At 35.8% G+C, this 14,805-nt stretch overlaps 1 protein-coding gene across 1 annotated transcript in view; it reads left to right on the top strand.

Moving 5' to 3' along the window:
- Nucleotides 1-14,805, top strand: part of COG5 (component of oligomeric golgi complex 5) — a 269,120-nt gene that overhangs the window by 156,543 nt on the left and 97,772 nt on the right. Inside the window, exons 9-10 of the mRNA XM_043871704.1 lie at nucleotides 1,021-1,133; nucleotides 1,601-1,678. Coding sequence (XP_043727639.1) covers nucleotides 1,021-1,133; nucleotides 1,601-1,678 — 191 coding nt within the window. The remainder of the gene's footprint in view (nucleotides 1-1,020; nucleotides 1,134-1,600; nucleotides 1,679-14,805) is intronic.

The following is a 14,805-nucleotide window of genomic DNA, read 5'->3' as shown; positions in this document are numbered from 1 at the left end:
CTATGGCTTTGGGAATGCAGACTTATATTTAAAACTCTCTCACCCGTGATAGCGATCTTCTCACTTGTTTTACTAAAAAATTTTCTCTTCCTCTACACTTTTAAGATTCTGGTTTGTTCAGTGTTTATGTTAAAGGCCAGAAGATCCCAAAAAAGAAAAAAACAGCTATCAAAAATTCTTATTTATTTTATAGCTTTTGTGGCTTTTAAGACCTTCCTTTATTTTGAGTAAGTACCAATATATTTCTACTGATTACACTTCAGATCCGCAAGGCTTCAACCCATTTGTGAGTGGAAAACAGTGAGATGACATTATCTGAAATTAAGCAGAAAATCAGATATGTCATATCCCTTCATGGGATGTCAGGTAAGAGGAAACAGGAGAAGTTACAGAAAATGGGAGCATAGTCTTAATTTGCAGGGATTTTAAGATTCCTTTTAAGAGTATTTTGTAATGGAGAGCTATTCTGATTGGGGGAAAAAACTGCTATAAAGAATTATAGAATAAATCAACTATATTCAAATTAAAAATATTTATAGAATGTTACATTTATCAAATAATTTATAGAGTCAAGATTAATACTTTCATTTAACAAATGAGATATCTAAGCTGCAGTATCTTGTTCTTTTTGTGGAGAGTGTTAGTGAATGCATACTCAGTCGTGTCTGACTCTTTGTGACCCCTTGGACTGTAACCCGCCAGGCTCCTCTGTCCATACGGTTTCCCAAGCAAGAATACTGGAGTGGGTGCCATTTCCTTCTCCAGGGAATTCTTATTTTGTGTATTATCTTTGTTGGGTGTGTGTGTGGGGTGTGTCTGTGTGTGTGCACGCGTGTGTGATTTTATTTCCTTTCTTAAACACAAAAGGTTAAGATTCTTTTTTATATCACTCATGATAAATTATTGTTTCTTCATAAAGAAACTTCTCATTTGTTAGCATATATGTGCTTTTCATAATAACATACATTTTGTTAAATTTGAAACACTTTATTTTGCTTGTTTTTTTGTCTGTCATAACAGGGGGACCTGGACGATCTACCATGCCAACCCCAGGGAACACTGCAGCTTTTCGTGCTTCCCTCTGGACCAATATGGAGAAACTTGTGGATCATATTTTTACTGTTTGTGGTCAGGTAAGTATTTGAAAGAGTGAAAAATAGCATGAATTATGGGTTAGCGTGCTATGTGCTTAGTTGTGTCCGACTGTTTGCAACCCTTTGGATTACAGTGCAGTAGGCTCCTCTGTCCACAGGAGGTTTTTTTTCAGTCAAGAATACTGGATTGCGTTGCCATTTCCTCCTTCAGGGATCTTCCTGACCCAGGGGTTGAACCTGAGTCTCCTGTGTCTCCTGCACTTGCAGGCAGAATCTGCCTGCTGAGCTGTGGGTTAGTTCTTAGTTATTCAAAGTTGTGTGATCTTGGGCAGCTTTCTTAAAATCTCTGAAAGTTCAAAATACCTCCTTAACTAATTATAATGTATGTAAGGGCTCTAGCAAAATGCCTTTTCCCTTCCCTTACTGTTTCTAGTACCTGTACTCTATGCTTGTTACATTTGAAAATACTGAGTTATGTATGTTTTCCCTCTTTTCCTTCCTTTTAGGTGCAACATCTACAAAAAATATTAGCCAAGAAGAGGGATCCTGTCTCTCACATTTGTTTCATTGAAGAAATAGTTAAGGTATGTCTAAATGAAAGTATTTTTGTCTCTTTATTAAGGAATACTGGAAGACAATGAGCCAGTATTATTTGTATTCCTGTCTTACAGAGAGACTACACGTCAGATGGGGGCACATGAACACATGTGGCTGATTTTATGTCAATGTATGGCAAAAAACACCACAATATTGTAAAGTACTTAGCCTCCAATTTAATTAATTAATTAATTAAAAAGTTTTCAAAGTCCTGAAGAGACTAAGATGAAAATTTTTGGTGTATGAGAGATTTAATTAGAGGTTATTAAACTGTCATATAATGCCTTCTCTGAATATGGTATGATCCATTCAGTTGTTAGTTTTTCCTATAAAGCACATTAATGTATTATATTTTCATATTGTAAAGTTTCCTCTGTCAGTTATCAATCTCCTGGGCTATAGACATCAGTTGTAACAAATGCACCACACCAATGCAGGATGCATAAGGCATTATGCAAATATGTAATTTCCTGTCTCTACCATTATTATTCATTATTGTTCATTACTGTTGTTCATTGTTCAGTTGCTAAGTCATGTCTGACTCTTTGCAACCCCATGAACTACAGCACGCCAGGCTTCCCTGTTCTTCACTATCTCCCTGAGTTTGCTCAAACTCACGTTCATTGAGTCCGTGATGCCATCCAACCATCTCACTCTCTGTTGCCTTCTTTTCCTCTTGCCTTCAGTCTTTCCCAGCATCAGGGTCTTTTCCAGTGAGTCAGGTCTTCGTATCAAGTGGCCAAATTATTGGAGCTTCAGCTTCAGCATTAGTTCTTCCAATGAATATTCAGGATTGATTTCCTTTAGGATTGACTGGTTTGATCTCTTTGCTGTCCAAGGGACTCTCAAGAGTCTTCTCCAGCACAGCAGTTGAAAGCATCAATTCTTTGGTGCTCAGCCTTCTTTATGGCTCAACTCTCCCCTCTGTACATGATTACTGCAAACCATAGCTTTGAATACAGACCTTTGTTGGATAAGTGATGTCTCTGCTTTTGAATACGCTGTCTAGGTTTGTCACAGCTTTTCTTCCAAGGAGCAAGCATCATTTTTTTAAAAAAAAAAATTTTATTTTTTTATTTTTGGCTGTGCTAGGTCTTTATTGCTGCACAGGCTTTCCTCTAGTTGTGGCGAGCGGGGGCTACTCTCCTGTGATGCAGTGAGCTGCTCATTGCAGTGGCTCCTCTTGTGGAGCACGGGTTCTAGGCACATGCGCTTCAGTTGTTGAAGCTCCCATACTCTAGAGCACAAGCTTAGTAGTTGTGGCACAGGTCCAACTGCATGTGAGATCTTCCCGGATCAGGGATTGAACCTGTATCTCCTGCTTTGGCAGGCACATTCTTTACCACTGAGCTACCAGGGAAGCCCAGCAAGCATCCTTTAATTTCATGGCTGCCATCACCATCCACAGTGATTTTGGAGCCCAAGAAAAAAAAATCTGTCAGTATTTCCACTTTTTCCCTATCTATTTTGCCATGAAGTGATGGGACCAGATGCCGTGATCTTTGTTTTTTTAATGTTGAGGGTTTTTTTTTCATTTATTTTTATTAGTTGGAGGCTAATTACTTTACAGTATTGTAGTGGTTTTTGTCATACATTGACATGAATCAGCCATGGATTTACATGTATTCCCCATCCCGATCCCCCCTCCCACCTCCCTCTCCACCCGAATGTTGAGTTTTAAGCCACCTTTGTCACTCTTCTCTTTCACCTTCATCAAGAGTCTCTTTAGTCCCTCTTTGCTTTCTACCATTAAAGTGGTATCATCTGCATATATGAGGTTGTTGATATTTCTTCCTGCAGTCTTGATTCCAGCTTGTGAGTCATCCAACCTGGCATTTCACGCAGTGTACTCTGCATGTACATTAAATAAGCAGGATGACAGTATACGGCCTTGATGTATACCGTCCCCAATTTTGAACCAGTCCATTGTTCCATGTCCAGTTCTAACTGGTGCTTCTTGTCCTGCATATATGTTTCTCAAGAGACAGGTAAGGTGGTCTGGTATTCCCATTTCTTTAAGAATCTCCCACAGCTTGTTGCGATCCACATAGTCAAAGGCTTTAGTGTAGTCAATGAAGCAGAAATAGATGTTTTTTGCTTTTTTATGATCTAGTGGGTGTATAGTATCATACAAAAAAGGTACACTTAAAAATACTCAGTGCTGCAACTTTGCATCCTTTCCACACTTCTCTCTTAACCCCTGACAACCACTGATTTTTTTTTCTGTCTTTAGAGTTTTATCTTTTATAGAATATCATATAATTGGAATCATACAGTAGGTTGCCTTTTCATACTGGTTTCTGTTAGTAATATGCACTTAAGGTTTCTTCATGTCTTTGTTGCTTGATTGCTCATTTCTTTTAGTCACTGAATAATATTTTACTTTGTACATAGACCTAGTTTATTTACCCATTCACCTATTGAAGGACGTGTTGTCGCTTCCATTTTTTTTGACAATTATGATTTAAATTGTTATAAGCCTTCATGTGCAGATTTTTGTGTGCATATAAACTTTTAGCTGATTTGAGTAAATACCAAAGCACATGATTGCTGTATATTATAGTATTTTTAGCTTTGTAAGAAACTGCCAAACTATCTGTCATTGTGGCTGTATTATTTTACATACCTATTAGCAAAGAAACAAAGTTCCTATTGCTCCACATCTTCGTCAGCATTTGATATTGTCAGTGTTTTGGATTTTAGCTATTTTAGTAGGTGTGTAGTGGTATGCCACTGATTGATTTTATATTTCCTATGAATTTTAAAAAGATTATATTTATAGGAAAAACTTGATTAGTTAAGTTTCTAAGACTTTATATGAAGAAAAATGAACTGCCTTGCCATGTTCATTATTGAAAATTTATCTCTTATAGTCAATACAAGTGGTTAAAAAATCTTAAAATTTTCTAAAATAATTTTTATTGGATTAAGTATAGTTTTTTTTTTTAAATAATTTGAGTAGCCAGATATTTAAAGGTTACCTTTCTGAACATCTAGTCAAATAATGTTAAAGGCAGGATAGTACAGTAATTAAGAACTGGGTCCTTGGACTTTAGTATCAGACAGAACTAAGATTTCCTTTGTTGATTATGCTACTTTGGGTAGGTCTTATAATGTTTCAGAATGTCAGATATCAAATGAGGGTGATAATATTACCCATTGAGCTGAAGTTTTCTGAGGGAAACTTAGATAAGGTAGACTTAATTCAGAGATTGGCTCAATAATTTGCTATCCTGATTATTATTTCAGTCTTTTTTAAACTCTAAAAGTTAAATTATTTAGAGGTTAGACATTTCCTATGTGCATGGTAACAAAGAATTCTAGTGTGCAAGAAGGTCAGTTTTTTTTTTTAACAGTTCTGATAACATGATATGCAAGTATATTAGTTTATGCTGAGTGTCAGAAATTTAAGAAATATTGCTTCCTTAAATAAGACAATAGCAAGGATTCACTATAAATGTGTCATGATTACATGCCTCACTTTACTAAAGAATCACGACTTTATGATCTAGCATTTGGTAATTCTGTAGTTGTAGAAAGAGTGGTGATGATTTTCCTTCATTCAGTTCTGTGAGATATTGTGAGAATTATTAAATTGTTTATATTTTATTAGGCAAAAAAAACAAAAAAGGGTTTACTTTTAAAACTTTAAGTTTTGAAGGTAATATTGCCAAATGTGCTTTGTTGTTTGCTATGCTATCTGATTTCAGTTGATAGACCTGTACATAGTTTCTGGAATGCTTTATTAGTTCAGAACGTTTTGCAGTAAATGTTCATCATGCTATAAATAATACATCATAGTGTCAAAAAGGGCATAAACATATTGAGTATAAAATAAAATTGGGCCAATTATATCAGGTATAACGAATCTTAAGAATATATAGTTAATGTAGAGCCTTTTGAATACTTTTGCTTAATTAAGATAACTAATTCTGCTTTTGCTTAATTTAATGAATGTTCTGGTTAACTTGTAAAATTAGCCTGTTAATTTCAGTTCATTCTATAAATTTGAAAAGACATTTATACTTACAGTTGTATTAATTATTTATGACTTAATTGTGGAAAATACTTCTTTCCTCTTATTATTTTTATTTCCAAAGGTTAGTTGAATGGATATATCTTCTCAGTTCAAGTAAGACTTCTAGACTGTTGATTAGACATCAAAAATCCAATTTTGGCAACTTTTTAAAAACTTTTAAAACTTTTAAAGTTAAAAAGTTCTAGTATCACTATATACTCATCAATATATGTAGCACTTTGTTTGAAAGTGAGTGTACCAAGATATTGACAAATTATTCAGGATCCAAACAGTAGCAAACAGGTTGCAGGTTCTTATCTGCAGTATTAAACCAGTTTAGCTGTGTGTGGGGGTGTAGGTATGACACCTTCATTTTCTAAGCCAGCATTTTTTTAAATCATTGAACAGAATCTTGTCATCCTGTGTGTAGGATGCATTAGGCTATATTTGGAATGTATTCAGCATTTTTAGCAGCTGTAGTACTAACAAGGATTTTAACTATGAAAAAGAATGTTTTCTTTTGCCCTTTTTAATGTATTAAATGATTTGATAATAGCATTTAAGGCTCAAAAAAATTTTGGGACACCCAAATATGAAATATTTTAGAGAGAAAAATGAGCAAAATGTTTAACTCATTTATCAATGGCATCCCAATTTGATTAAAAAAACAGGTGGCAGTAAGCCAATTTACATGTCTAAGTCATTTATTATCAATAAATACTCTTATCTGTAAAGGTTTAGAAGAGTTTTGCTTTACTAGCTTGAGGATGAGTTATTTTTTATTTATTTATTTTTTCATGATATAAATATATTTTGTTTTTACTTTTTAAAAAATTTATTTTAATTGGAGGCTAATTACTTTACAATATTGTGGTGGTTTTAGCCATACATTCACATGAATCAACCATACATTTACATGAATCAGCCATGGGTGTACATGTGTTCCCCGTGTTGACCTTTCCTCCCACCTCCCTCCCCATCCCATCCCTTCGGGTCATCCCAGTGCACCAGCCCTGAGCACCCTGTCTTATGCATCAAACCTGGACTGGCGATCTGTTTCACATATGATAATATACATGTTTCAATGCTATTCTCTCAAATCATTCTACCCTCGCCTTCTCCCACAGAGTCCAGAAGTCTGTTCTTTGCATCTGCATCTCTTTTGCTGTCTTGCATATAGGGTCATCATTACCATCTTCTAAATTCCTTATATATGTGTTAATATACTGTATTGGTGTTTTTCTTTCTGAATTACCTCACTCTGTATGATAGGCTCCAGTTTCATCCACCTCATTAGAACTGATTTGAATGTATTCTTTTTAATGGCTGAGTAATATTCCATTGTGTATATGTACCACAGCTTTCTTATCCATTCATCTGCTGATGGACATCTAGGCTGCTTCCATGGAAGACGAGTTATTTTTAAGAGCCCTCTCCCTGCTAAAATAAATTTTAGGTGTTAGAAAAGCATAACTTTTAATGCTTTTGGCCCTGCCAAAAGTAAGAGAATCTCTGAGGGGCATATGCATATACAGATACACATAAGCAGATAAAGTAGTTGAAACTGTAGTGGAGATGTGTGAGCTCTAAGTCATTGCAAATGCTGAAGTTGCTCTGCAGTCAAATGTTCATGTCAATGATGGGGTCAGTCCACTAAGCTCTGGGTCTCTAGCATGGTGGGAGAATGAACCTTGCATTAAAGCTCCTGAGATCTTGAGACATGTGACTGTGGCTAACATGTTCCTTGGTTGGTAACAGTACCTACTCTCACATAAAGCAAGTGCAGATCCTCTGTAGAGGAAAGCATTTCTAGTTTTAGCTGTCAGAATTCTCCACATGTTAAGGTCATCCAACTATGAACTCATAGTTGATAATCACCAGTCATATAAATAGACTAGAATCTGTGATTGAGAGTTAGCAGGAAAAATAAACACAATTCAAAACAGGTTTTAGACTCCTAAAGAACTTCTCAAGGATGCTATGGACTTCAGATGTTATAATTAATTGATAAAGAATCTAGAATACCTGCATAGGTTTTAGAAGTAAAGATGGAATAAAAAAATGAGAAGTGGCCATTAAGAAATGATCAGGTAGGAGGACAAGTATTCTTTGTGCTCTCACTGCTTCTGCTTAACATTTTCTTAACTAGTGTAATGATAAAGAAAAAGAAATAAAAACTTCCAGTTTGGAAGTGAAAAGTTAAAATGGTTTTTGTCATTTAAGTACATATCTAAAAGTTGAAAGACCTAAACATACCATGTGTTGGTGAGGATATGGAGCAATCGTAACTCTCATATACTGCTGAAGGAAAATGTAAAATTTTAGAAAATTTTACATTTAGAAAACCACTTTAGAAAACAATTTGTCTTTTCCTTAAAAAGTTAAACATACATGTATTATATGACTTAGCAATATGCTCCTAGTTATTAATCCAAGAGAAATGAAAGAATATATCCAAAGACTTGTAGGCAAATGTCCATAGAGCTGTCTTCTCCTTGTGTCTTTACATCATTTTCCTTCTGTATGTGTCTGTGTTTCAGATTTCCTCTTCTTATAAGGACACCCTAATGACTCTGTTTTAACTTAATTACTTCTTTAAAGACCCAATCTCCAAATATGATTACGTTTTCATGTATGGGTGGTTTCAGTTAGGACTTCAACATATGAATTTTGTCAAGACTAAATAGCCTACAGCAATAATTTACATTGATGCCAGTGAAAATGGAGACAGTTGCATTGATTTGAGAATTATTCAGGAGATAATACCGACGCATCTTAGTCATAGATTAGAAGTGGTGAGATAGAGAAGGAGGAAGATATGTTCGGTATTCAGGTGCTCATGGCACATTCAAGGGAAGATTCAGTTAGACAATTTAATATATGAGTCTGGAACTCAGAAGAGGCATCCACTGGAGACATAAATTTGGGAGATGTCCCTGCTTATTTAACTTATATGCAGAGTTACATCACGAGAAATGATGGGCTGGATGAAGCACAAGCTCGAATCAAGATTGCTGGGAAAACTCAATAACCTCAGATATGCAGATGATGCCACCCTTATGGCAGAAAGTGAAGAAGAACTAAAGATCCTCTTAATGAGAGTGCAAGAGGAGAGTGAAAGTGTTGGCTTAAAACTCAGCATTCTAAAAACTAAGATCATGGCATCTGGTCCCATCACTTCATGGCAAATAGATGGAGAAACGATGGAAACAGTGGCTGACTTTATTTTTTTGGGCTCCAAAATCACTGCAGATGGTGACTGCAGCCATGAAATTAAAAGACGCTTACTCCTTGGAAGAAAACCTAGACCATCCTAGACCAACCTAGACAGCATGTTAAAAAGCAAAGACATTACTTTGCCAACAAAGTTCCATCTAGTCAAAGCTATCGTTTTTCCAGTAGTCATGTATGGATGTGAGAGTTAGGCTATAAAGAAAGCTGAGTGCTGAAGAATTGACACTTTTGAACTGTGGTGTTGGAGAAGGCTCTTGAAAGTCCCTTGGACTGCAAGGAGATCCAACCAGTCCATCCTAAAGGAGATCAGTCCTGAATATTCATTGGAAAGACTGATGTTGATGCTGAAACTCCAGTGCTTTGGCCACCTGATGCGAAGAACTGACTCACTGGAAAAGACCCTGATGATGGGAAAGATTGAAGGCAGGAGGAGAAGGGGATGGCAGAGGATGAGATGGTTGGATGGCTCACATCAGTTTGAGTAAGCTCTGGGAGTTGGTGATGGACAGGGAAGCCTGGTGTGCTGCAATCCATGGGTTCACGAAGAGTCAGATACGACTGAGTGACTGAACTGAACTAAACGTCATAGATGATGGTCAAAGCCATAGTAATAGGTAGAATTGTCTATGGAGAGAAAAGAAAGTACCTTGAAAATGCAATGTATAAAATTTATATAGAGCTCTGTTTTTTCCAAAGTGTGTATGCAGTTTTACATGGAAAAAGACAGTTATAATTTCTACCCATCCTTTTTTTAAGTTTCATCCTTTAAACTATTTTTTGTACATTTTATATTGCACATATTTTATTAATATAGTAGTATTTATTTATAATTTTGGAGAAGAAAATGTCAACCCACTTCAGTATTCTTGGCTAGGAAATTCCATGAACAAGAGAGCCTGGTGGGCTATAGTGCATGGGGTCGCAAAGAATTGGACATGATGTGGTCACTAAACAGTAACAACAGATATATAATTTTAAACAAATAAGTAAACATATATTAGAATGTGTATTTAAAAATATTTACATTCACTAAGTTTAGGAAACATTGTAACAGAAGAGGCCACAGGGAGTACCTCAAGAGAATGAAGTCAAATGGAATATGATAAAGGAAGCCAAGGGAAAAGTTTGAAGGAGAATATGGTTCATACTAAATCTAATTTGACTGACAGTCTATTTAAACACCGGTTCACCATGCATTCTCAACAAGGGCAGTATTGACCCCAAGAGGAAGAAATGGTTCTGTTTTTTGGGGAAAAGGATAAACACAATCATATATTACAATGGTTTTGAGTGCCCTCCAGAGTTCAATTCTACTGCACCAAATCTTATTCCGTAGTATTTAGTATCTGTCATTAGGGAAAGACTAAGTTAAATTTAAATTAAGTTCAATTACATTGTATAATTATTTTAGTATAATATATATTACATATGTATAATTAGTTTCCATTTTGGAGGGGAAATAATGAAAAGAAAGGTTGAGAAACACTACAGTAAACTATGTGGAAAGGGTTTTAAAACCCTTTATTTTATTTTATTTTTAGCTCCTATAACTTTAAAACTCTTTAACTTGATGATCTCTAGGGGAAAAGTGTGGGATAAGGGATTTGAATTTGAATTTGAAGAGGAACTTTAAGTTTTTGCCATGTGTATTTCAGTACTGAATTTTTTACATCAAGGATTTATTCTTGCCTTTAGAATTAAGTTCAGTTCAGTTCAGTCGCTTAGTCATGTCCAACTCTTTGCAACCCCATGAGTCGCAGCACACCAGGCCTCCCTGTCCATCACCAACTCCCGGAGTTTAAGTTAGATTATCATAATTACTCCTCCAAAAAATTAAAAAGAATAAAGGAAGCATCATGTTTAAGCCTGTCACCCAGAGATAACTTATGTTAACATTTTGTGTATGTTTTTTGTATTTAGCTCTACATTTTCATACATTTTAACAAGTCCTATCTGTTCAGTCATCAGAAGTTAACTGAAATCTGTTTACTTTTCACTTCTCCCACTGCCACCTTATCTAAGCCCCCATTTCTTAAAACAGCAAGTAGATTGTACCACAAATACTCTTTTATTTTAGAACAATATGCATATAAAAGCCAACATTTTGATTTTAAGTGGAATTCTTTTGGTTGCATAGGTGTTCTCATTTTGCTTTTTGGTGTTCGTCTTAAAGTCCCTACTGAATTTCTATACCTTCTTTTTTTGTAATCAGAGCAAAATGTTGCTTCCCGAAGGCTCTTTTCCAGTAAATATAACTTTTTTCTTTGCTTTATATTTGCTTCTCTAGGCTCCCTCTGCTTTCACCCAGAAGATGGTTAAGAGCTAATATAAAACTCATATCTGTTTGGTTTTTTTAATCGAGTCTTCAGGCTTTCTTACAACATGATCTCTCCACAGAAATCTCTGGCACAGACTTGTTGCCAAACCTTTGACTTCCTCTTGTCCTTTGATTATAACTTAATTACCCCTGGTTCCCTCTTACCTTGTCTCATCCAGTTCATCCGTCCGTCTGTCCTAAGTCGCTTCAGTCGTGTCTGACTCTTTGTGACCCTATGGACTATAGTTTACTGTCTTAAAAAAATCTCCCTGAATTGTTCCTTGCCTTCCCTTTCTGTACCAAAGATTGTATCATCTTCTTTGAATTGTATTAGGTTGTTGGTTGTATCTTCTCTTTTCTCAGATTTGTCCCTCTACTTTTGTTTGCGTTCTACATTTTATCTGTGTCTGGGGCATTCTCTGCTTTCTCCAATATCCACCTTTCCCACTTACGTCCTTCCAAGGACCTACCATCTAAACCCAAAACCGGAGCAAAATCTTTGGTCCTCTACCTCTCTGTAAGCATTTCTTCCCTTCATGCCAAGATTTCCATCAACTACTTGGTATCTCTATTTCTTACTTGTTTTGTTCCAAACCATTGAAATCAAGCTTCTGCTCCACTGAAACAATTCTTACTAAAAGAATTATAATGCCCCAACTATCAGATCCTTATGCTCACTCCACTTTATTCCTTTGAGGTAGTAATGACTTCTGCTTTCCCCTTTCACAAATAGTGCATCTTTTCAGAATCCTTCATCAGTTCGTCTACCTCCACCTGCCCTTCTTTTAAAAACATTTTATTATTAACATTTCAAACAAAAGCTAAAATAGAACCAAAAATAGGGCAGTGACTCCCTATGTATCCATCATTCAGTTTCATCAATCACTAACTTGTGCCCGAGCTCTACCCACTTCTCTTTCCCCACTCTAAATTATTTATTTCCCAACCTTTAAGTAGTCTTGTTCCTCTGGGTCCTATCCTTTTCTTCTTTTGCCATATACAATCTATAGAAAAGTTCACACATTCTAATAGTTTCTACCACCTTCAAATGGTGATAACACCTAAATTTCTTTCTCCAGCTTAGATTTTATTCTTAAGCAAGAGAGTTGTATCTTTTCCATGTCCTAGATCATCTTCACTCAGATGCCCCACAGGTTCTATCAGTAGAGGTGGTAGAGTCTGGATTTGAACTTTAATACCCTACTTTCAGGATTCCTCTTCTTGACCACTGCTCTGTTCCTTTATTTAAATGGGAAAATGTAATTATGATGGGGAATATGGGGTGCAATAGATATATTTAATAGAGCACACCAAACATAGGGTAACCAAGAGAAGTGATACCTAAATTAACTGATGAAGGTTCCAGTTTAAAGGCTAATAACTGGGAGAAACTACAAAAGAACCTTCAAGAACCTGAAAGAATTGGAGTGTGGTTGAATCTTTGATCTCAGTGGGGTGTAACAAGAGAAATAGACTGGGACAATTGAAAGGTTATTGTTGGCCCATGAAAAGACGCCGGGATTCTTGGCCTCCGGAAGAGAAAAATTAAATCCGGGATCAGAAACGAAGCTTGATCACTCAGAGCTTTTGTGCAATAGAGTTTTATTAAAGATAAAAGGGATAGAGAAAGCTTCTGACATAGACATCAGAAGGGGGCAGAAAGAGTGCCCCCTTGCTAGTATTAGCAATGGAGTTATATACTCTCCAATTAGTTATTACAGTGAGTCAAAAGAATGTCCGGAGGTTGCAAAGAGACCCACTCCCACAATCCACATTTCAAGATAACAGGATTAGCCAGAAGGCCCTCAGGAAGGAGAAACTGTCCTCAAGCAGGATACATCCCTGCTATATAATCCTTAGTCCAAACCCAGTTGTTAGTTGTGTAATCATCAGTTCCAGGCTTACAGACAAAAAGCTTTTATGTGACTAAGACTAAGGAAAGTAGAGGGAGAAAAAAAAAAAAGTTTGTCCTTTTCTCCTCCTTGAGAATTCCAGACCCCTCTTCCCTTGGGGACCCTTGGACTTCTTATCAACCTACCTAGGAATTGACTGTTTCACAATCATACCATATAAGGTTTTGGAAGTCAAGTTAAAGGCGACTAATACTTTAATAGGAGCTTCCCAGGTGGCACTAGTGGTAAAGAACTCACCTGCCAATGCAGGAGACATGAGAGACGTGAGTTTGATCCCTGGGTCAGGAAGATCCCCTGGAGGAGGGCATGGCAACCCACTCCAGTGTTCTTGGCTGGAGAATCCCATGGATAGAGGATTCTGGCAGGCTGCAGCCCATGGGGTTGCACAGAATCGGACATGACTGACTGAACTGACTTAGCACACACAACACTCAACCAAACAGACTTTAGATCAAATCCCAGCTCTACCACTTTCTGTGTAATTCTAAGCAAGTCACGTTTTCTCTTTTACCTTTATTTTTACTCTGAAAAGGGACATAAAAATGTCATCCACTCATTCTCAAAATAAATATTTATTGTGTGCCTTTATGTCCAGGTCACATTCTCAATGTTATAATTAGAGTGGTAAAAAAGACAAAATGAGACCTCTACTATTGTGGAGCTTATACTCTAGTGGTTGTTGTAAGATTTAAGTGAGATAACATTCAGCAATGCCTGTTACATAATGGGTATTCAGAAAACATTAATTTCTTAGCCAAGGTTCACACACATTCTAAGTATGGACACTTTGAGTTCTCTGAATAAGTTAAAAGTACATACTTTCTGGCTTTGAAGTTTTAAGTGAATTGTCACTAAAAAGGAAGAAGTAGCCAGATTATCTGGGACCCTATGTTTTCTTTTAAAATGGCATGTCTATGTCTTAGAATTTTCTTGTTTACTTTGGCAATTCTAAAAAGCCTTGAAGATTTCCTGTTATTTCTAGGAATCTATTTCAGTAATTCTGTAGAATTATAGAGATGAGTTGCCTCAAAGAAATTTATGGTTAGTTGTAGGAATAGATAATGACACATCCAAAATGAATAAATGAAAAGCCTCTAGAGAAGATAAAAGCAAACAAAAATAACCCACAGAACAAACTGAGAAAACAAAGGAAACACAATGAGATGATAAAAGCTGAAACAACCTATTAGTTAAACATATTTACCTATTAGTTAAACATATTTGGTTTGTAGTTTCCTTATTAAAAGACAAAACAATGTTTAAAAATAAAATAGATTTATAAGAGTCACACCAAAAAACAAACAACTTGAAAGAATAAAATAAATGGATTGATAAACATTTCTCAAATGAAAGCAATAGTGACAGTATTAATTTCAGATTAAAAAAAGACAAACAATGGTATGTAGAATAAAGAGGGTCACGCAAACTTTTTATTACTAGTCTCTTCTAGAAATGATGCTGGAAAATTGTATGTTCATGTGCAAAATAAAGAAATTAGACCCTTACCTTAAACTGTATTAAAACATCAATTCAAAATGAATTAAAACCCTACTGTATTAAAAAATGAATTCAAAATGAATTAAAACCCTAAATATAGGAACTAAAATTTTAAAACTCATAGTAGAAAACAGG

This window comes from Cervus elaphus, chromosome 18 (genome assembly GCF_910594005.1).
Source record: "Cervus elaphus chromosome 18, mCerEla1.1, whole genome shotgun sequence".
Taxonomy (NCBI): domain Eukaryota; kingdom Metazoa; phylum Chordata; class Mammalia; order Artiodactyla; family Cervidae; genus Cervus; species Cervus elaphus.
This window is presented reverse-complemented; position numbering and strand designations above follow the sequence as displayed.